The sequence below is a fragment of the Triturus cristatus genome, chromosome 1_2 (assembly GCF_964204655.1).
Source record: "Triturus cristatus chromosome 1_2, aTriCri1.1, whole genome shotgun sequence".
NCBI classification, from domain to species: Eukaryota; Metazoa; Chordata; class Amphibia; order Caudata; family Salamandridae; genus Triturus; species Triturus cristatus.
This window is the reverse complement of record NC_140580.1, coordinates 767851000-767874124: the sequence shown is the minus strand read 5'-3', so window position 1 is coordinate 767874124 and position 23125 is coordinate 767851000. Positions and strand designations below refer to the sequence as shown.

The following is a 23125-nucleotide window of genomic DNA, read 5'->3' as shown; positions in this document are numbered from 1 at the left end:
AATGGATTGGTTTTAGCATTGATACTGTCTTGCATCTTTATTTGGATATGGGCTATCTGAGTGTGTGGCAAATTTTTTATTCTCCTTTTTATTATTCATTAGCAATTTTCCCTGCATATTAATCAGGCATGTACCACTACATTGAGTGCCTGACTGCATGTGAAACTTTAATCTTGACTTTTTGTTTGTCCCTGCAATCATGCTAATTTAGCATGTGTGTAGAGTCCTAAGTGTGTCATAACACTAGGTCCAGAAACTTTTCTGTGTCCTGGAGGAGTGCACCAAGCATGCTCTTGTAGCAGGCATTTAATTACAGTCTGTGCACTGGGTACGTTAGCGCCTGGATACCCGTACGGGTGACAAGCAACGCTCTACAAATCCATCTTATATTACATTACATTACACATTACATTTCAAATCAGTGGTGTCAGTGTACTGAATTTTAGTGAATCTTTAATATTTCCAGACCATTTTCTCTGTGGTAGGAGGGAGCAGGGTTTTCTGATCCATCTGGGGTACAGTTACGCTTTAAGGTGAACCCCAGAACTTGTGCTGACATTCCATTTTTGATGGTCTCTGGTTTAGAATGGTACAAGAATGAGGATGGAGACAGCTTGCCCAGGCAGTAAAAATGTATTGACCACATTCTTGTGACTGAAGTGGGGAGACCCAGAAACTGGAGTGAGAGACTATGTAGGCAAGGTTATGATTAGAAATTCAATGAGACCCTAATTATCAGATGGCTGCTGATTAGTTCTTCCTGAGCAGTGTCATTTGGTTGATGGGAGGGGTGAGACTGAAGTTTCTGTTGTTCAAGATGAAAAAGTTTCTAAGCAGGACAGCATCACTGCAACCTTCTGTGAGAGACTTCAACTTGCACACAGGCTGTTTTTCAGAGACATTTGAAAGTGAAGCAGCCCAAACCGATTCTGAAACAGTGGATCCACATCCCCTTCTGGAAAATGAGTATAGTAGTGGAACTCCACCTCACTTTGTAACAGTTCCAAGTTCTTCAACAAAGGAGGGAGGTCTCTGGTGAGTACTTGAAGTATGGATGTGTGACCACAGCTGGTGTTTGCATGTTTTCCAGCCTCCCAGAGGTAAAGGGACATCAGCTGAAGCCTGCACTTTATACTGGAGGAACTGAGAGTCTGTCTAGAGCCTAGATGCCTACCGGCCTGTAGAGAGAAGGAGAGTGCCTGGTCGTGCCAAAGGAGAGACTGCCCAGGCAGGAGGAGAATCCCAGCATGGGATGTATGACGTTACAACGCATGCTGTTACAACGCATGCTGTTACAACGAAAGTTTTACAACACAAGTTATTCCAACTCCAGTCCACGTAACAGTAGGGAAGGTGTTGGGATAGTAAACTACACTATTTTTAATGTTAGCACGCCATCTAGTGCAAGTTGATGTAAAGACTTGCGTTGTAATGTCCTGCGTTGTCAATGCACTCGCGTTGTAACAGTTTCATTGTAATGGTAGTGCGTTGTAAAAGTTGCATTGTAAAGGTTGTTCCCCCCCAGCATGTTCCTGGTGTGAGGAACACCCAGAAGAAGCTCACGGCCAAATTGGAGCACAGCCCGGTGTGACCTGTGTTGTGAATGAGTCCTTGACCATTTCTGCCGCTTTGATGTTTCAAGCATCAATGTGTCACCTAGCATCCCACATCTTGCTGTGTGCCTTACAGACTGGCGCTGCCACTACTGTTATCAGAACCGAAGATCCCACATCATCACCGAGGCAGACGCCCCGACCTGCTGAGGCTCACACCCACTCACTACTTGGCATGGAAGCTGTACCTGCTGTGTGCCATGTGCAAGTATCTGTCAGCCTGTGAGGCTGCTACTACCAAAGATGAGTGCTGCTGTCTGAGCCTGCCATGCTGTTTCCATCAAGTATTTTGTGTTCCAAGTGATTACGCTGCTGCATCCTCTGCAGTAATAGAGCCACTGCCACAGGAACAAGAATCCTGAACGCATCTGCCCGCATCACCAGAGCTGCATCGCCAGTGGGCAGGTAGAAATAAGGCCTATGAATGTAATGAGAGATTAAACACCAGGCGAATGCTGCCCGGGTGAACTCGAATTGTTGAAAGATGTTTTAACTGATTTTCCATCTAGTCAGTGGGGTGTGTTTGAGTGAACTGCACCTGTGCCTAATCAATGCCTATACTCATGCTAAACACTGAGGGCTGTAGACATTGGATATCTCACAACGAGTGGTGGGGGATACTGAAGGGTGTTGTGCCGCAGTGAAGATAGCGAAAAGGATTACAACGGGGTAACTGAGAACCTTATTGAATTGTGCAATATTTTATTTTGCTGTGAGATTGAGGAGCTTTCTTTTAACTAAAAGGAAAATATGTTTTTGAGTCTATTGGTTGACTTTTCCATCCTAAGGTTTTGACCCCTAAGCTACTTCTCTGAGAAGCCTTTGAGCCTGGCTATCCTAAGAGTCATGTAAGGATGTGTGGAAAGGATGCAGCTGGTCTAGTTTGCAGAGCGATAGTAGGACCGCCCCCAGAACAAAAGTGGAAAACAACCTCATCACCATGATTGTGGCACAGTAGCCTCTGTCAAATCTCTGCCCCAACCACCTCCCAAATTGGGTGTGCCAATGGTTTTCTCAACTTTGTATTGTAAAACAGCTTTGGATTTTTTCTTTGCTCTTGAATGTCCCTTTGGTGACGAAGATTATTTTACCCATGAGATTTTTCTACTTTTCTTTTTTCACATTTTAGTTGTAATACAATATGTGCGTTTACTTACTGGGATATTTGCTAGCCAGGGCTTATACAGGCTCAGTGTTTAATTTGCCAGTGGATATAATTGCAGTTTGCAGTAGTTTATAACTTTCAGGTTCCAAAAGCAAGTACTTGATGAATAATTCCTTTTGTTGGTTGCAGCAGTGGCATAGGGTCATGGCAAAAGGAAGTCACTTGTGTTGACTCACATGGTGTGGGATGTTATAGATGCAAGGAAGGCTGCATAGCCTCAAGTAGTGCTATTAAGGGGCCGATTCCGATCCGGGTCGGAAGGGCACCGAACGCGATCCGGCCGGAAAAACTACAAGCCGTACGCGTGTTTTCCGGCCGACTCGTACAGCTGTACGAGCGAGCAAGTACGATGCGAGCTACATGAAATTCACCGACCGATTTGTTTCCGGGTCCGAATCGCTCCGTACGTGTCGGTCGGAAGCTAACCGAGGCGTACAATGGATGCGATTTACAACCGAGCCAGTACGATGCACGCGTCGGACAGCCTGTGCGAGCCGGAGTGTCCGGCTCGCAAAAGCTCCCGGTGTCAGACTTCAGGGGTCCGCGTCGGACCCCCTAACACCCGCAGCCCTACGACTCGCATACAGGGGGAGACCTATGGGTCTCCCTAACACAGGCATGTTCGGTGCGGATGGCACCGATGCGTACCCACTGTAGGGGGCGGACTTGTTCGAGATGTACCCATTCAGTCAATGGGAGCCCATGTATGCGTCGTACGACCGGCTCCCATTGACTTCTATGGGAGTCCGACCGAACCGAGTCCACCAGCATACGTGCGCATCGTACTCGCTCGGTCGGACTGTAGGGGTCCGGCTCGGTCGGAAAACACTCCGGATCCGACTCGGTCAGAGTGCTTTCCGACCCGGATCGGAATCGCCCCCTAAGTAGTCTGTCATTGGTTGATGCTTTTAGTTGGATAGCCCATGATGCACACAAGCACTTTCTTTCCTGTCTGCTCGTGCCTCACCAAATAGCCCTGGTAAGTCACTGCACCACAGCCTTGTGGGCCTGATTCATCGCCAGTCGGCCCATCTCGCTTTGCCACTCCTTCCAGCCCTTGGGAGAATAGGAAGTGTGTGCTGAGGTAGGCCACATCACCATTGTCATGTCCAGTTTTTCACTGATCCATCCGTGATACTGTGCTCCCCCGTTTTTCACTGGCCCATACCATATCCTGATGTTAAGCAGTTGAGGTGAGTTGAATTGGTGTTGTTTTTACAGGGACTGTGATGGTTGGTGCTTGGCACCATAGGATTATGGGGCCAATTACAAGTGAGCCATTTTTTCAGCCCAGTGTCCCATCCTGGAATAAGTGACTAGGGGCACAAAAAAACATCAGCGGTGGGTGGGGAAGACTCGGGGCTCAGAGGAGAGTATAGCGAGCCATCTGGCACCTATGTTAGGAAGCCTACGCATTGCATGCTATGTGCAACCGAGGAGATAAATAAACTGAAGCAGGACCACTCAGGGTCCACTTCTAGAGAGGGAGAAATGTGCCTGTTTGGCGCTGTTCTCATCTGGTGCTAACCAGCACCATTACAGTGGCAATGTAGACAGGTGTGGTTTAGGTCCAGAGATAGCTGCCATCCGGGCGACCCTGCTACCCACCCACAACACCACCAAACAACACCTACCTGCCTTCCTCAAGTTATACCTGGCTGTGAAATCAGCCTTCAGCCCAAGCGGTATTGGAGCCCACCGCACTGCCTGGAAGAGTCACAGGGAATCCAGTCCCGCAGCAGAGCCCCTCCTTATCTGTCAGCACTCTGGACTTGCAGCGCAAAACTGCCTGCAAGCCTACACCAATCCTGGGGCAGCACAATACGTCCTGGAAAGTGGGACGTGCACCGCCTCCTGGCCGCTTTCTGGCACCACACTAGCCCTTAATCGCATAATGCTTGCATCACAGGGAACTGTGTGTGCTAGCGGAGGAGGGCTAGGTTGCCCTATCGTAGAGCCACACAAGGAATCAAGAGACTTTTGTGACCATTTCTAGTATTGAGGCCAAGAAAACAGACAGAGCGCCGCTGAGAACTCTGCCAAGACACTGAGGAACCAAGATACAAAATACACTAGGACACTAATGTGGCTAAAAGATCAGCAAGCTCTGCCAACTCCACCAATGCCACCACCAGCCCCCCCCCCCCTCATGGCTGGTGGAACTTTAGTACGTGCCTCAATGATGGCACTAACTCCGTGTGAGCTGGTGGATCCAGCGAAGGCAGCTCCTCGCTGGAAAACCTGTGTGAGCCCTCTTAACAACTACTTCCACAGCACGAGGGAGGTGGATGGAACAGTAAAGAGGTCTCTTGTGTTGCACTTTGCAGGTGAAGAAGCGTATATTTGAAAATGTCCCAGGTAGAGGAAACCACAACTATGAAGCTGCAATTGCCACCCTTTATGTACACTTTGACCCAAAGCTGAATTAAGGCTATGAGAGATTCAAATTACGGCAGGCCCGAAAAAAGGAAAGAGATACAATCAATTAGTTCTATGCCCACTTACAAGAAATGTCCGGCACCTGTACCGATGACGATCAAGCCAAGGATCCTAAAGCCTAAATCATTCAAGTTGCAAATCATCAGTGTTGAGGTGGTTGATCCTGCGCCAGACAGGAATACGGCTGGAGAACATTCTAATACCTGCCAGATCCGACTGACTTTCCACTAGTAGGACAGAAGAAATTAGAAGTGGCCCTCGCCAGAGCACCAGAACAACTGTACCACGCCGGGGCAGTGAGTGTAAAAGAAGAGGTGGTAGATGGAATAAAACGCAGACCCCCACTACGACAGCCAGCAGGGTTGCAAAGGGACATAACATCAGCCTACGACAACTGCGGCTTGTATACATTCAACTACCAAATGTCCCGCCCAGAGAAAGATGTGCTCGAAGTACAGCAAGCTAAACCACTTTGCTTGTGTATGGAGCAGCGGGGGAGGGACTACCAAAACACCAGGGAGACCCCGCCCCAATCAGACACTGCATGATCTCTCAGTAGAGGAGGATATTCAACAGTCACTGACTCAAACCGTGACTCCCAACAGGTAGACTCTGTATAAAAACGAAAACATCTTCTTGATGTCTTTCACAAGGCAAAACAATAACAACAAACAAAGACCTCAACTGATCTGTGAGTGAAGGCGCTGATAACACAGGTACACCAGTCATTGTGATGATCATCAAACAATAAGAAATGTTCACACCTTGACCACTGATAGCCTTTACTAATACTACATTCCACGCCTATGGGGGCAACAACCCCTAGTGCTAGCTGCCATCATGGAAGCGACAATCCAGAATGGACACACAAAGACCCAATTTTGAGTCCACAACACCTTCGAGGGGGAAGGAATGCTCCTAAGCTGCCATACTCCAGAACACTTTAGTCTCATCCTCTTTAGTTGATGAGTACACGAAGTGCAACTTCAAGGCATCATTCAGCACTTACAAGGCCTCTCCATGGGCTGAGGTGCCAGAAAAACACACATCAAGCTCCATATATATAAAACAGTAAAACCCACAGCCCTCAGGCACAGCTGGATAACACCCACCTGAGGCTAGTAGTGGAAAAGAATTGGAAAGACTGGATCCATTGGATTTCTTGAAGAAAGTTGATGGGCCCACGCCAAGGGTATCCCTCATGGTCATAAGCGCCTCAACTTTATTTGGTGTCAGTGGAGGTATTCCAGAATGCTATCAGGTAGATGCTGTCAAGCTTGGAGGATGCTGTTAATTTCATTGATGACATTCTCCTATATTCAAACTTTTTGAGCAAAACCAAGGGCTCATTACTAAGTCTGTTTTGGTTCAACCATGTTTTCAATCTTGACATGGTCACTCGCCAGGGATACTTTTTGCTAAGGGAGTGCCCATAGTCAGTTTTAATCCACTCATTTACCCAGTCTCCCACCTATTCCTACAAACACCCAAAATCAGGGCTGCAACCTGAGCGCTGGCAAACACCGGGCCAGGGGGAAAGAAAAAGGTCGCCAACAAAGAGTCCTAGTTTCTGGGAGCCAGTTAGGTATTGCATCAACCACCCAGCGAGGAGCAAGCTGGAAGATGAAGCATGCCACCTAGGTGGGTGGAGGCTGTCGCATCTTTGAAATAAGCATTCCCAAGAGTTTTGGATACTAGTGGACCTAAGTTTAAGGTGATCTTTTGGTCGTACAGAAGTACAGCACACTAATTTGTGGTGTGAATTCTCATATATTCGACAACTCTAAACGGACTTTATCACTACCTGTGAGAGATGCTGCAGTGACTGAAAGATCAGGGCCTAACTCCTCATAAAGGAAAATGTTTCTTTTTCGTGAACCAGATCAAATACTTTGGCTATGTGTTTTCTAGAGGAGGCCTGAAGATGGACCCACACAAGTCGGAAGCAATCCAGAATGCAAACACCGTGCTGAATGTGACAGAATAAAAAATATTACTTGGTTTGGCTAATTATTCTGTGAGATTCGTACCTAACTTAGCCATGCTGTCAGAAACACTGAGGGCTCTAACAAAATGCCAATACCCGCTGGGCATGGGGAAGTCGTGCAGAAGTATTTATCAACATCAAACGGACACTGCTCCATGGCAAAACAATAGCCTACTTTCATCCCGTGAAAAATATAGAATTGTGGACACAAGCTTGATAGCCTAGGGTGATGTCCTAGTACAAGAATAAGGCTGAGAGGAGTGGGTACCAATTATATTCGCATGTAGGGCACTGATGGAAATGGAAACAAAATATGCTCAAATCAAGCAATAGGTATCTGCCATCAAATGGGCATGCCACCGCTTCCACCTGTCATTTATGGTAGGGAATTAATGGTCATGACTGACCATAAACCACTTGACAATCTGTTTACGGCCATGTCCCAGCATCCTCTGCCAATAATTGCGAATTGGGTTATCCAGCTAAATCAATATGCTTTCACAATGATGTGTAGACAAGAAGTTAGTAACCCTGCAGATAGTGGAGTGATAGGAGAGGGAAGGGTTTGCATTTATATAGCGCTTGATGAGGTGTTGAAGCGTTTTTTAGCGGGTAGCACGCTACTCCGTAACTCAAACAGGATTAGTGGGGAATTAGTATAGTGAAATATGAAATTAATTTGAGCGGTGGACATGTTAGTTTGTTAGTTGGATTGAAAAAAAATAGTGGAGGGATAGAAGAGGGAAGGGTCTAGAAAGTGTATTTTTTTTGGAGCTCATAGCAGTAGAGGGAGGTTTGGGACGAGTAAAGGGGAGGGGCGAAGAGTCAGAGGGAAGGGTTTAGAAAGACTTGTTTGGAAGATCTGAATAGTAAAGGAGGTTTGAGATGATGCAAGGAGGGAAGAGTCTAGAAAGAGTTATTTTGGGTATCATAGTAGTAGCATGGGGTTTGGGGTGAGTCAGAGAGTGGAGGTAGAGGATATATTGAGAGAGGTATAGGGTGAGAAATAGGTTAGTGCATTGGAGAGTGTAGCGGAATGAGGTTTGAGATGAACTAAAGAGTGGAGGTAAAGGATATATTCAGAGAAGTATAGAGTGAGATATAAGGTAGTGTATTGGAGATGCTGAATTAGAAGTAAAGTAATAAATATGAAGTTACATAGGTACATGGAAGGTAGTTATTTAAAATTAAGGTAACATATATAGATTTAAGTTTTATTTAATAAACTCAGGGTTTCCAGTGTTGCTGTACTTTAAACTAATTGTTTTGTTTTTGTTTTTTGTAATCCAATAGTGAAGCAACTCTCGATAAATAGTCTTGATAAAACTTTTACTTATCTAATAGTCACCTATATACATGTTAAACATGGAATAATATAACCAAAAGTAATATGTTGATTTGGTAAGCAGAACTAACGAATAGCTTTATATTTATAAACATAATTATTATACACGTTTATACAAAGCAATACACATAAAGCAATACACATATGTAGGTACATAGGTCTAAAAATCAAAAGGCCTTATACGTAATTTCAGTTTAAAGATATTGTTTCTATATTTCAAGGTAATTCTTTGCAAGCTTAGTGTGAAGGAACATGGGAAAGTACGAGATGAGACTGTTATCAAAATGACTCTAAAGCCCATTGTTCGAATGGGAGGAGAAGATACAGAATGAACTAAAACATTTCTTTCAAAGCTGTTCCTATTAATCCATGTTCCTAGAGTAGGTTATCCCACACTCTTTGCCATTGCTTTTCCTAATACTTTCCACACTCTTGTCCGCACTGAAGTTAACAGTTTTATGCCAAATGTGATTGCTGATTCGCAATCCTACCAGACCTGTTTTGCTTATTGCAGTCACTACCTCTGCTGCATGATTATTTTGCTTATGTAAACTTCTCTTTATGGGAAGTTTTAGCTGATATTATTGATCTAAAATGAGCTTCATGCTCACTCTCACTCTTGACTTTTAAACTTGAACTCTTAATGGGTTCGTGCTAACACCCATTTCACCCCATTCTTTAGAATAGGGGGGTTAATTCCTTTATGGATCATGCTGTATTTATTTTTTGATGACTTGTTCTAACCAATATTTCACTATCAGTTCTGTAATTTGGTTTATACCTTTTCGACTATAAGAATAAAGAAAAGATAAAGAAAATTAAATAAACCTCTTAATGAACTTAAAACTAATCAAAACTCTCAGTATTGACTGAGCACAGAGATAGTATGGTGATTTTTTTTAAAAAACATCTTTTTATTGTTTTATACAAAAGCAAACAAAAACAAATGGCAATGGCACAGTCATATTGAGACAACATAATGCTGACAGCAGCAAAGAAAACTACATGGTTCAAATGATGACAAATTATCTTTTGAGTTGCGTCCGAGGAATGCACAGGCGCTACACAGGTTCCTCCCCTGTAGTCATTCCACCCAGCCCACACCACGGAGTATTGTGATTATTGACTTTTGTTATGTATAGCGCCTGATCTTCTCATATACGACGAAAGCTTGTTTTGCAGAGATCTGAGAGGACATTTAGAGAGAGAGAGGCAAAGGGAGTGGGGATTGTAAGAAGCTGGCTCTTCATCTAGTGGACCAAAACAAGGTACATTGTGTAAAGAGTCCAGGCAACCCTTATTGTTTTACAGAGACAAAAATTAGAACACTAAATGCTCTCTTTTGTAGTAGTGTGGTAAAGCAGTTAAGGCTTATGTAGGAAACTGACTCTGTATATGGTATACCACTAGGTGAGTATACCATGCACAGAGTCAAGAGATTCACCCAAAAGTGTACAGGGCTCAATGTAAAACCCAAAGTGCTCTATTAGTGGTAATGTGAGCGAGCAGTCTTAGGCCTAACACAGAGTCATTTATTGCACACACATTGACCAATAACTGACACATGACTCAAAAAGGAGATCCAAAACAATTTTATAAAAATAAGCTTTATTTGAGATTTATTTTAAGACCAAGATCTTTGCAAAAAGCTATGGACCCTTGTGTCACCCCGGGGGCCAATAGAGGCGTTAGAACTACACATCAGAGGGGGTAGAAGAGTATGCAAGGAACACCCTGGACGTACCCCGAGGTAATATGGAGCACTAGACTACTATAGGCCAGAAGGGGGCAGAAGTTTCTGCAAGGTACACCCTTGAGAAACCCAAATCAACCTTTATGGGCAAAATACATCCACCTCTGGAGAAAGCCTTTGCTATCTTTGAATTTAATACGGAGGTTAGGATGGACAATGGGTCCTTATTTCAAATGGCTGAGCTTAGTGACTTCTTACACCACTTAGGAATCAAGCACCAGATGTCACGCCCCAATGGCCCCAAGCTAACTGGAATATGGAGCTCTTTATGCTACTCTTAACAAGGAAATACGAATCGCAGTGGACCAATAGAAGAATTAAAAGCGGAGTCACCATCACTTTCTACTTATGTATTGCAAAACACCATATAGTGCCACCAGTTGATCTAAAATGGCTATGATGTTTCGGAGGCCATCTTGAGATAGCATCCTGCTGGGGCCTGAATGTTGCCGGACGATTCTAGATTTAATCGTAACCCAACCAATGGTGTTGACAAACAAATGAACAGGTGAGTCGCAACTGAAATGGCAGGGAACCCCGATAAGATCGAGAGACCAAGTGCTCATCCGACACCAGCACCACGGGGTGGAAGTTCCTGCACCTTTAAAAAGTAAGTGAGCCACAATCTACCACGGTTTAATATCCCTAGATGAGAGTACAGAGGATCCCCGGGAAGAGGCAATGGACGATGTGGACAACTCCTCCTACTACTGAGGCATCCGCTGCAAAACCACCTGCCAATAAGGGACATTCAGAGGTGAATCAGGCTGCCCAGGAGAACAGAAGGTACAGAGAATATCGAAAACCCCAAGCAGAGGAAAGACCAGCAGCTGAAGACCCCCAGGTTAGCTCTCGAAGCCTAAGTACAGTCTGAGGTCAATCCCTGCCCCAAGTCAAATGTTGCGGTACTATGTGTGTGGTACTTTCTGAGAGCAATGTACGCAATTTCTCGGGTTGTGGAACTTCCCTACACAATTTCTGAGTTTTTGTGATCCTCCTTTTCATAATTAAAGTAAATTTGACACAATGGCACATATTAAGTGAATGATGGTAAATCTAGAGTTTAAAAACACAGTTCACATGCCCTTTCTACTGGGCTTTACCTCACAGTTTTGGCAGTCATTTATATTCTGCTGAAATTACCAGGAGTTGTGACAGTAATACCATAAAACTTTCAAAAGTGCTATAAAGCTAAAGGCTGACCGAGTGAGCATGCGGAAATACTAGGTAGTCATGAAAACAACTCCAGTTATATGCCAGCATTAAAAGAAAAATTCTACATATGATGGTATTGGCTGCTGGTTATGCAGTTACCGCTGTAGCCTGATATTCGTTAAACCAGTGAGTTTATTATCTGGCCCTTTGCATTCATCACTGGGAAATGATGCATTATGGGCCACATTACCACACACCTTTTTCACTTTTCCAATTCAATTACCACCATCCTTTTCCTGGTGATAATGCCAAACATTCTGTGAATTGTATTGCAATATTCCAGCACTATGGATGCAAAAAAAATCATCCACACATAATTGACTTTACCTCAACTCCCCAAAAGGAGCCACGAACAGTAAAATGTGCAATAATCAGATTTGCAGTCATAGTTTTCATTTGTTTCCAGGTCTGTATGAATCCATATTTTGGGCAGTTTTACTGTTCTCATATAATATATCTGCTTGCAAAAGAAATGTTGGCAATCTAAATATTTGGATAGAGTAACTATAAGGCGATCTATGAAATAATAAAATAAAAAAGTTATTTTGAGGCAATCATGCTGCATTGTAATTAGTAAGGGCCTCATTATCTAGTACTTCTGTGGAGATGGTGGGGTTTAGTCAGTAGCTATTACAGTGATGCCACATGAGCATATACCATAGCCTTTACATTTAGTATGAAAGCTTCTGATTTAAAATTTCATAAAATGTTTTAGAGAAGTATAAGCGGATATGATAACTAACTGTACTCTTGTTTTCTCCTAGAAACTGAAGGCCAAACTGTAACCGGAGAAAGCAAGCATGAAGAAGTCACAGTGAGAGTGAAAACTTTAGTGGGAGGACACATACAACTTGATCTGCTTACACATTAGACTTTCACAGAATCTCCTAACCACCTTCCAGGCTCAGTATGCCAAGACGCAAGAAGCACAGTAATAACTTGGGTGACTCTTCGAGCAGTGGTTCAATCATGGATGATACAGACCGTGAGGTCAGCTGCCTGACAGACCGAGCCTTCAGGAGCCTATGTGTGGCTGAAGAGGAATCCCTGAATGGATTGCATCCTATAGGGTCACCAGACAAGGCCCAGCAGTTGACAAAGCTCAACCAGCTGAACCATGCCACCAATAGAAGCAACTTCCTTAACAGATTGTCCATGAGGGCCAATGAGCATAGCAAATGGGCTTCCACATTCCAGCAGACGCCAAAATGTCTTAAGGATGAACCAAAGGGCCTGAAAAATACATTGAATAAACCAAGCATCATAGAATTCTCTGTGCCTGACTTGAGGAAACACAACCAGAAGTCTAAAGTATCCTCCTTAATTAGGACATTTGACAACATTGAAAATGAGTGTCCAGCACCTGAAACTCAACTGTCCCATAGAAAAAGTTCCCAAAAAAGTAAAGGGCCTTCTATGGATGACACAGGGCACTCTGCAGTTTTGAATACCCAGAAGGACCTGCCTGAGTTCTCTAATACATGTCAAGAAAATTATTGGCTCAATGAAAAATACAATGCTCAAAAAAGGAGAATTACCAAGAACTGGATTCACTCGGCCCATGATAGCTTCAGCCCTACCGAGCTATCAACTTCACAGGCTAAAGGGTCACTCCAAGAGAGCACCCATAGAAAGCCATTGAAACATCAGACTGAGGAAGGGATGGAATCAACAAATAAAATCACATTTTTGCATAGTGAGAACAGTGCTTTTAAGACATGGACTGATCACCACAAAGAAAGGGTTGAGAAACTGGGCTGTGCAGAATGGATAACTGAACAAGTTGTCATCGAAGGTTACGAAAATTTGCAACCCTTTGAACGCACCCACACATCCATTTATGAAGAATCATGCAGCAAAAGGATACAAGAGCAGAGTAAGTACCTAATAAAGGCTAATCCAATATCACATTTTTCATCGTCTGCCCACCAGCCAAGGACATTGGACATGCTCCAAGATAAGGAGGTGTGTTTGGAAGCAGTATCACCATCATCATCCTCACCCTCATCATTAATATCAAGTCACGGTACCTTAGTTAAAAAACAGATAAGAAAGCTTCCTATAGAGACCCCACCCGCTTTATCATTGCAATCAACATCAAATGATCAGGCCATGTTCAAGAATCCAAAGAAGGAGCTCTTTGAAGAGGCACTTCCATCCTTATCAGCATCAACTTTGTCAAGCCAGAAAACCATGGCTAAAACCAAAGGAAAAAAGGTCCCATTGGTAGCTCCTCCAACCTTAACACAGGCATCCACAGGAACTAACAGACCCATAACCGATAACCAGGGGGAAGACCTTCTCACTGATTTTTCTACTTCTGTAATAGTGTCATCCACATCAAGTCACCGGACTGTTGCCAAGACCTCAGAAAAGGGTATTTTGATGGAGTCTCATCAAGCCTTATCATCAAGTAACAGTGAGGTCGTTAGGGGTCAGAAGCAAGAGGCCATTGTAGAGATTCCATCATTACCAGTACTGTGCACACTAAGTCAAAGACACACAGCTAGGAACCAGGAGAATGGACTTCCCTTGGAGACGTCTTTACCTTCACAGTCATTCTTAACCAGCAGTATAATAACCCAACAAGGAGTGTTACCAGTCGAAACTGTTTCAGATCCAGCAGGTAAAATGGATGCTGTTTATAACAATGAAAAATGGGTCTGTATGAAGGATGAGTCCTCATTATCAGGTGGGAGGTCCCCATCCACTTTTGCACAGACAGCTAAGAAATGGGAGCGAGAATATGCATCACCATCTTCTTTATTAGACCCGGTAAGACGCCATGCTTTGTCTGCAAGTCAGGAGGAAGTCTTAACTGAGGCACCTTTCTCAGTGTTGCTAAAGGACAAAAGAGCGTTTATCCCAATGCAGGAGAGGGCTCTCACAGAAAGGCTGGGGAATTTGTCATCTGCATCAAAAAACAACCAGAACAACATGCTAAACAGAGACGTTGGGGTTCCCACCGATGAGTGTTTGAAGTCAACAACACATTTCAAAAGGACAATGCTTGACAATCAGAATGAGGACTGCTTGATGGAGACAAAGGCACCACTATCGACGTCATGCACCATTAATAGCATGGATTCACACCAAGCAAAAGATGCTGTCAGAAATGTAGCATCACCATCATCTTTGTTACCATCCTCAAGCAAAATCAAAACAGACTTTCCATGGGACGCTACAATCCCAATGGAACATGTGTTATCACCTTCTTTTAAAAATATGACCAGGGTAAAAAAACAAGACCATATTGTTGCAAATGATTCAAGTGCATCAACCTCTACTTCCCACGAAGTTCCATCTATGGGCAATTCTTTAAGGCCAGAACAAAAATATGAACATGGAAACAAAAATCCACCATGGAGGCAAGGAAAAGTAAAACAGAGAGTACAGCAAGAAAATTTAAATGAAAATGCTAAGGCCAAAGAGAATGTGTGGGTGTCTCGCAGACCATCAACCGCTACCGCTCCTTTTGCAGAAACCGTACAAGTGTCAAAGCAAGAATGTCAAACCCGAATGATTAGCCCCTCATTTAATATCACAAAATTGTTGACACCGATTATACAACGGAGACATATCATTGAAGCGCTAGAAGATGACCTAGAGCTTATAACTCCCCCTCCTGGAGATATACCTGCAATGAGAGATCATGAGACGAGAAGTTCTGTTGATATATCAAGGGAGAATTATAGGTCCAAGGCTTCAAGTTTGCTGTTTAATATTAAGGATGTTCGAAAACGTGTAAAAACCACTTACAGTACCTCTCCTCTCTTAAAAATCCCAGATGAGCAAAGCAGCAATAGGGAAAATGGAAGGCTGGAAAACGATAGGGTAGAAAATGGAAAGACAGACAATAGAAAGGTGGACAAGAAAAAGAAGGGTATCGAAAATGTGCCCAAGAAAATGGAAAGAGTGATGCTGGATAGTGGCAAACTGGAAAGGGAGGCACAGAAAAGGGAGAAGCAAGAGCAAAGGAAATTGGAGATGGAGAAGGTAGAGACTGAGAAACGAGAGAGTGAGAAGCTAGAAAAGGAGAAACTAGAGAAAGAAAAGCTGGAGAAAGAAAAACTTGAGAGGGAAAGGCTAAAGAGGGAGAACTTAGAGAAAGAAAAACGGGAGAGGGAGAGGAAACAGAAAGAGAAGCAGGAAAACGAAAAACTGGAAAGGGAGAAGACAGAGAAGAGGAGGTTGGAATGGGAAAAGATAGAGAGGGAGAAGAGTGAGAAAAAGAAGTTGGAGAGGCAGGATAGGGAAAAACTTATAAGGGAAAAAATTGAAAGGGAGCAAAATGAAAAGCAGGAAAAGGAGAAAATTCTGAGGGAGAAAATTAGAAAGGAGAAGATTGAGAAGGAAAAAGTTGAGAAGGAGAAGAATGAAAAGGAGAAACTGGAAAGGGAAAGGATGGAGATGATTGCAAAGGAGAAGATGGAGAGGGAAAAACAACAGAGGATGAACTTAGAGAGGGAGAAAATAGAGAAAATTGCAAAACAAAAACTTGAGGAGGGGAGAAAAGAGAAGGAGAACCTGGACAAAGAGAGACTGGAGAGGGAAAAAAGGGAGAGGGCTGAGTGGGAGAAGCTACAGAGAGAGTATTTAGAGAAGGAGAAGATGGAAAAACTTGCAAAGGAGAAGCTGGAATGGGAAAAGCTTGAGTTACAGAAGCTAGAGAGAGAAAACCTGGAGAGAGAAAAATATGAACAGGAGATGTTGGAGATGAATAGGCTGGAGAAGGAGAAGCTGGAAAGGGAGAAGCTGAAGGAGGAACTTGAAAAGATTGAAAAAGGGAAGCAGGAAGAGCAAGAGATGAGGAATCTGGAAAGAGAAAATATGGAGAAGGAGAAACTGCAGAAAGAGAAGCTGGAGATGGAACAGATAAAAAAGATGGAGCAGGATTCGCTAGAGAAAGAAGCTCTGGAGAGGGAGAGGCTTGAGAAGGAGAAACAGAAGATGGTGAACTTTGAGAAAGAGAAGCTGGAAAGGGAGACACTTGAAAGAAAGATGCTGGAAATGGAGAGATTAGAAAAGGACGATCTAGAGAAGGAAATAGAAAAGATTGAGAAGGGCAATTTAGAAAGGGAGAATTTGGAGAAACAGAAAGCTGAGAGGGATAAACTGGAAAGGGAACTGATAGAGAACATTGAAAAAGAGAAGATAGAAAGAGTGGCACTGGAGAAGGACAGACTTGAGAGGGAGAGGCAGAAGAGGGAGAAGATTGATAGACAGACGCATGAGCTGAATAAGGAGAAACTTCAGAGAGAGAGGCTAGACATGGAAAAAGTGGAGCGAGAGAAAGTGGAGAAAGAGAAGATGAAGAGGATTGAGAAAGAAAAGCTGGAATTGAAGAAGCTAGAAATGGAAAAACTGGAGAGGGAAATGATTGATAAGATTACAGAGACGCAGAAGCTAGAGGGGGAGAAACTGGAGAAGGAGAATCTAAAGAGGGAAATGATGGACAGAGGTGAAGAGAAGAAAAATCTGGAGAAAGAAAATCTTGAATGGGATAGACTTGAGAGGGATAAACTGAACAATGAAAAGATTAAGAATGAGAAGCTGGTGAGGGAAGAGATAGAGAATGACCAGCTGGAGGAGGAGAGGCTGGAGAAAAAGAAGATGGAGATGGAAAGGAAGGATATGGTTGAGAAGGAGAAGCTACAGAGGGAGAAGCTGGAGAGGGAAACGCTGGATATGGAAAAGCAAGAGAGGGAGATGATGGAGAAGATTCTGAAGAAAAAGCTGGAGACGGATAAGCTAGAACGGGAGAAGCTAGAGTGGGAAAAGCTGGAGAAAATGGAGAGGGAGAGGCTAGAGAAAATTGAGAAGCAGAACCAAGAGACGGAGAAGCAGGTTAGAGAAATGAGGGAGAAACTTGAGAGGGATAAGGCAAAGAGAGAGAGGATACAGGAGAAAGAGTTGCAAAAACCTGAGAAGGATAATATTGAAAATGTGAAAATGGAGAAGCAGAAGCTGGAAAAGAAGTCGACTGAGAGGAAGAAGGCTGAGACTGAGAAGTTTGAAGAAGAGAAATTTGAGAAGAAGATCACAATGGAAAATCTTGAGAGGATTGCGAAGAATAAAACTATAATAAACAAACACAACACTGAAAAAGAGGGAGAAGAGACCACTGAATGGGTAGGAATTAAGATTCCAAATTTAGAGGAAGAAATGATCCTGAGGGAGAATCTAGAAAAAGAAACAGAAGAGAAGGAAACAAAGTTGGAGATAGGCCGATCAGAAAATGAAATGGATAATGGAAAATCAGAAGGCAAAAATATGGAAATTGATAGTTTAATAAGCCTCAAGTGTGATTACCAGGAATCGAGTCTTAGGGTACCCATAAGGAAGAAAAAACTCTCCTATCTATTCGTTGAACAAAATTCAAGAAACATTGAAAAAGACAATGAAGTTGAATTCAGTGGACATTTAGCAGATAATTACCTCACTTTAAGCTCTCCACAAACTGTTCAAGAGAGTGAAAGGTCTCAAACTGTTGAACAGTCAATGGCTAACATTACACTAATTGAAGAAGGACTCTCTAAGCAAACAACAAGAAATGAAAAACAAAACACTGTTAGCGAACACCAACAACAAGAAAGATGTCAATCTCTTCATCTTTATCATGAAAAGAATGCTTTTACACACAAAGACAAGGAGAGCCAGAACATAGATGAGCATCTGTTACCCCAGTGCAAGGTACAGAATTATGAACCTCAAAGAAGTGTTGAGAAGGAAATTATCTGTCTCCCTCAATATGTAGCATCTGATCCCCTTTCACCCAAAGGAATGTCATCTTACAGTGAAGAAAATACACTTTCAGTGCAGAGTAATGATGAGAAAGACAGCAAAATGGCAATAGCTTCAAAATCACCTTATTTATGCTTTGAAGAACACCCACCAGAGGAACAGAGCCCCAGAGTCATGGAAAATGTGGATACTAGTCAGAAGCATGCTAAGGATATACTTGAAAGTGCTGCAACAAATAAAGAGGTGGGTAAAGAGGAACTGCAGTACTACGCTTTGAGTACTTGTAATCCTAAATCAGAGGAAAGGAGTACAGGACCAAGGAGAGAAAGCCAGATGGAAATAAACGACAGCCTTCTGAATCAACTTGAAGAAAGCAATATGATCAGAGAGCATTTGCCTGAAAGGTGTAGGGCTAACTCTGCAAACTCAGGAGAGAGCCAGAGATCACCTTCCACATGGTTTAAGCCAAATCTCTTCAAAATTAAAGATAACCGGGGCAAGTCCTCATCAGTCACAAAAGCAGTGAAGCTTCCACTACCCAGAAGTTTTTCTGAAGAGTGCTTGCTCAGCTGCAAGTGGGAGGGAGGATTGCAATCATCTAAGGAAAGGCTGGCACTTAGAGAGCTCAAAGCCTCCAAGAACGTTAGAGAGAAACCACTAGATCTAAACACAAAACAAAAGTTACAAAAATCAGCTCCTAATAAAATGAACAGCTGTGGTCTGGGGTCGGCCTTTAGAAGAATCATGAAGCAACTTTCACAGCCAGAATCAGAAACCATCTGCCCTCTAACACAGGACAGCCGATGTTATTCACTACCCAGATTGCTCGATGATGATCTTGATATTGGCCATTTATTTAGCAGGACTGGCAAAAACAAGGAATCTGAAGGCAGGCCTATAATTAGGGAAGCCCCTGCAATCATACATGCCAGGAGCACTTCCTTGGAGTCCTCAACAAGCCTAGAAGATGGGTTGTTTTATTCTGCGCCAAGTTCTGAGTCAGAGTACAGGATAGAATCCTTAGCAGAGAATGCATCGTCAAACAGGCGTGGGTCCAACTTGAAGACTACAATGAACACTGAAGTCATGGCATCCCCTGTAATCAGCCCAGATTTTGAGGACTGCCTTCATTCTCCTGCAAGCGCAACTTCAGAGGATTTACCACATTTTGTTGATTCAACTGAATATCCAGAAAATGTTGCATACTCTACTGTAACAACCCCAATGTCTGAAACACTCATGTACTCTTTAGAAACGAGCAGTGTATTAGAGAATACTTCAAGCTTAGGGTGTACTAAAGCAAATTCTGCTCCTGAGTGCCCTGCTGGTAAAGAAGAGCCCTTGAAAGGTGATTCAGAACCAGCCCTGGTGAAAGAACCTTTAGAAGAAATAGCCAAAGCAGATTGCAAAACCTTAATCTTCAACCATGATGAAGGCACTATGGAGGGAAAGGAACGACTTCATCTTTTTCAAAGCAGTGAAAAGATGACAGCAAAGCCACCAACAGTCCCACCTAAAACAGAGAAAGCACTGAGACGTGCCAAGCGGCTTGCAAGTAAGAGGCGAAAGAATGATGCACAGCAGAAAAAGGCATACATTGATGGTACTGAGCCAGTCCTGACAGTGCCCTCGCCAATGGCTCCATCTCATTCAAGTTTGACAAGTTCTGTGCCAGCACTGGCCAATTACAAATCAGAGTCCCTAGACAAAGACCCAAGTATTCTGAGGGATGAGGGGGAAAACTCACTAACTCCTGCATCTCAGTTCCCTTTGACTCAACGGAAGCTTCTTCAAGATCCAGATTCGGGTCAATACTTTGTAGTGGATGTACCAGTTCAGGTCCAGCTAAAGACATTTTTTGACCCTGAAACTGGCAAGTACATTCAAGTGTCTGTTCCTACGTCTGATGGCAATTTCACTCAAGCTTCGTCCATGGAAGTCCTGAACAGCCCTTATGTACTGTGTCCCAGCTTCATTCCAATGTCAGTCACCACCCTGCCACCTGCAAGGTCCTCGTCTCAGCTATCGGCACCTGCTGTACTAATGCAGGAGCAGTTAAAGACAGAAAAGAGAGACACTTGGGGTCAAGATCTTGAAACAAGGGACTTTCTAGAGAAGCATCCCTATATCGAACCAGTCTGTAACTCTTACAGTTCCAGCCCTTACAGCATTGATACAGATTCATATGATTCCCGGAGACATGACATTATTTCCATGAGTGATCTAGATGACTTTGCGGTTGAAGGAATTTCCTGATCATTTGAATAACAGAGACAACCCTATTTTTAAAAAGATTTAAATTGGATCTAAACTCTACAAAATATATGAAAATGTATATTCTCAGACTCAGGTTTGATATTTGCACAAGGACAAGTGTGACTAGCAGGTTCTTGCACTACAGGCCTATCCCAGGACGATATATTTTCCAAATGGCGGCGGAAGAAAGAAGAAATCAGTGATCTCCTTGGATCACACATGAGGTGTGAGGACTGCGGCAGGGGTCGTCTCCGAGCGATCACTGTGGAAAACAGATAGGGTGGTGGCCTCCCGAGCACAGACCCCTGATTATTATCAGGTACCCTAGAGGAAGTAGAGCAAACATTATCAACTTGAGTATCATGAAGTCTATCTTGGATAAAACATATGTTTTCAAAACTGTAACATTTAACTCTGGCTTAGGCGGTTCCCATGTCTGCAACCTGAAATCTGCTTTTTTCACCATATTGGCCAGGCCACTGTTCAACTAAGGAAGACTTGATTTACTCCATAGGTCAGGTTTAGGGAACCCCCAAACCAATGATGTTACATTAGCCCCCGCAGCCCCTGCGGTGCGGGGGAGGTGGGGGGTGAGCTCCTGGGGCCCTCCTCTGGCACTGTGCACAGGTGGCGGGCCCCTGGCCTGATCGCTCCTGATTGGGTCCGGAGAGTGGGCGGGTCCCCTATATGTGCTTTGCATGGGGGGCCTAAAGTTTTGTTAAGCCAGTGCCCCAAACAAACCAAAAAACTCTACTAATACAAGGAGCAACATCATAACACAATAAGAGAGTGGTGTGCTATTACAGCAGCAACAGCTTAATATAACAAGGGAGTGCTCTGCTATTACAGCAACCACATCATCACATAACAAGGGGGTGCGCTGCTGTAACAGCAACAGTAGAATGATATAATGGGGTACTCTGCTACATGCACTGGACATTGCTTCTAAGGGAAAGGATATGCCTGTATTTACTTGCATAGCCACCTATACATGTAATAATGAATAATGTTTTAGAATTAGACTGTATTTATTGCCAACAGTTCAAAGTAGGCAGTAAAGTACTTATTTCAAAATCAAACCCATAGTAAGGAGCTTTGTTGATGGTTTTAGCGCTTTCCGCATGCAAACAGCATTAACTTAATATAGATGCGGGGCACTGAGTAAATGCATCTATGTAGATACCAAGTGGGAGACCCTTATACACAAGATGCCCAATCTGATACCAGTTCATGGAACTAAAGTGGGGTTAAGTATTTAAAGAGAGAACTACCCTGGTGAAAAAAGCACACTGTGAGTGAATATGTAACCCTGCCCCCTCCAGCCGGTTCTGCAGCTTGTGCTGTTCTCTGCCCCATTGCTGAAGTGGACTTGTGCTCTGAGAAAGAGATCACTTACCAGTCAGTGGAGGCGAAGCTGATAGAGATAAACAAACCTTTCCCCACACGATTTATACAATGTTGTTTGTATTCATGTTTGCCAGGTCCTGGTTTATTGTGTACCAACCTAAAACAAAACACCGGCCCACAGACCCTACCCCCTGCCCAAAGTTCCACACAGAGTGGTGGACACCTTTGTTCCAGTTGTAAATGGAGTCACGGTGCTACTAAACAGATGAAGCAATTGACTTAGAATTCATGAAAGGAATTTATGAAAAACAAATACAATGTTGCAAAAGTATTTTTGATTGGAAGAAAATAAATGACGTTTCATACAAAATGTTTTGTCCGTTTTTTGTCCATTACTTTCGAGCGGAAACAACAATGGCTGACACGTTAAAACGAGATGTGTTACATTATTTAACTTTCTGCTCGCATTCCTTTCCTATATACAAATAATGTTGCACTCTAGCCTTCAAATATGTGTGGATTCTCCCTATAGCAGATATTTCCTGAGGAAGACTGTAACATTACTTTATTGTTAAGTCTAAAAGCGCTGCCTCTTCACAGTTGATCACAGCTCGTTACATAATTCCTGATCTCTGCTCAGTAAGTCTTGAGTAACATTTTCATGAGTCTAGAGCTGAGTACCACTGTATACTTATGCTATCACGTTTCCTGAAGACTCTAGTTAAGGTTTGACTTATCAGCACAGCTGTCTGTTGATTTATAGTTACCAATCCTTAAAATATACATATCGTGGGCTTTAGCGTTCTCCTAGAGGAATATCGCTTTCTCTCCTCATGCCTTTGGCTGTTTTGTGTATCCTTCCACCTCATATGGATTTCTTGTATAGCAATGAACTAGGGACTATTTTACATCTCAAAAGTACTCTAACTTGTCACATATTAAAATATTTATAGAACAGATGCATTGTCTACAGAAAGCACATTTTAAAAATGTGTGTGAACACTTCATCAGGCATTTTTAATGTTTTATTTAGGACTCGGAATCAGGGGCGGCTCCTCCTCCCGGGCGGAGGAGCGTCGCCCCACTGCTTTCTCGCAGTGCGAGAAAGCCAAAACATAAAATGGTTATAACTTTTAGTTATTACCATTTTATATTTCTTTCTGCATTGCAGCTACCCCCTCCCTGTGGGACCCCCGCTCCCGCCTCCCCATCCGTGAGCCATGCCGGCCGCTACTGCTCGGAATGCAAGACAGAACTTTTG

The 23125-nt window shown here is 43.4% G+C and overlaps 1 protein-coding gene across 2 annotated transcripts in view; it reads left to right on the top strand.

The window, feature by feature from the left end:
* The window catches only part of C1_2H10orf71 (chromosome 1_2 C10orf71 homolog), a 115723-nt gene extending 93499 nt beyond the window's left edge, over window positions 1–22224 (top strand). For both annotated transcript variants that reach the window (XM_085608762.1, XM_085608763.1), the window contains exon 2: window positions 12282–22224. In XM_085608762.1, the coding sequence (XP_085464888.1) occupies window positions 12427–20517 (8091 nt within the window). In that variant the 5' untranslated portion in view covers window positions 12282–12426 and the 3' untranslated portion in view covers window positions 20518–22224. The remainder of the gene's footprint in view (window positions 1–12281) is intronic.
* Window positions 22225–23125: the final 901 nt, after the last annotated feature.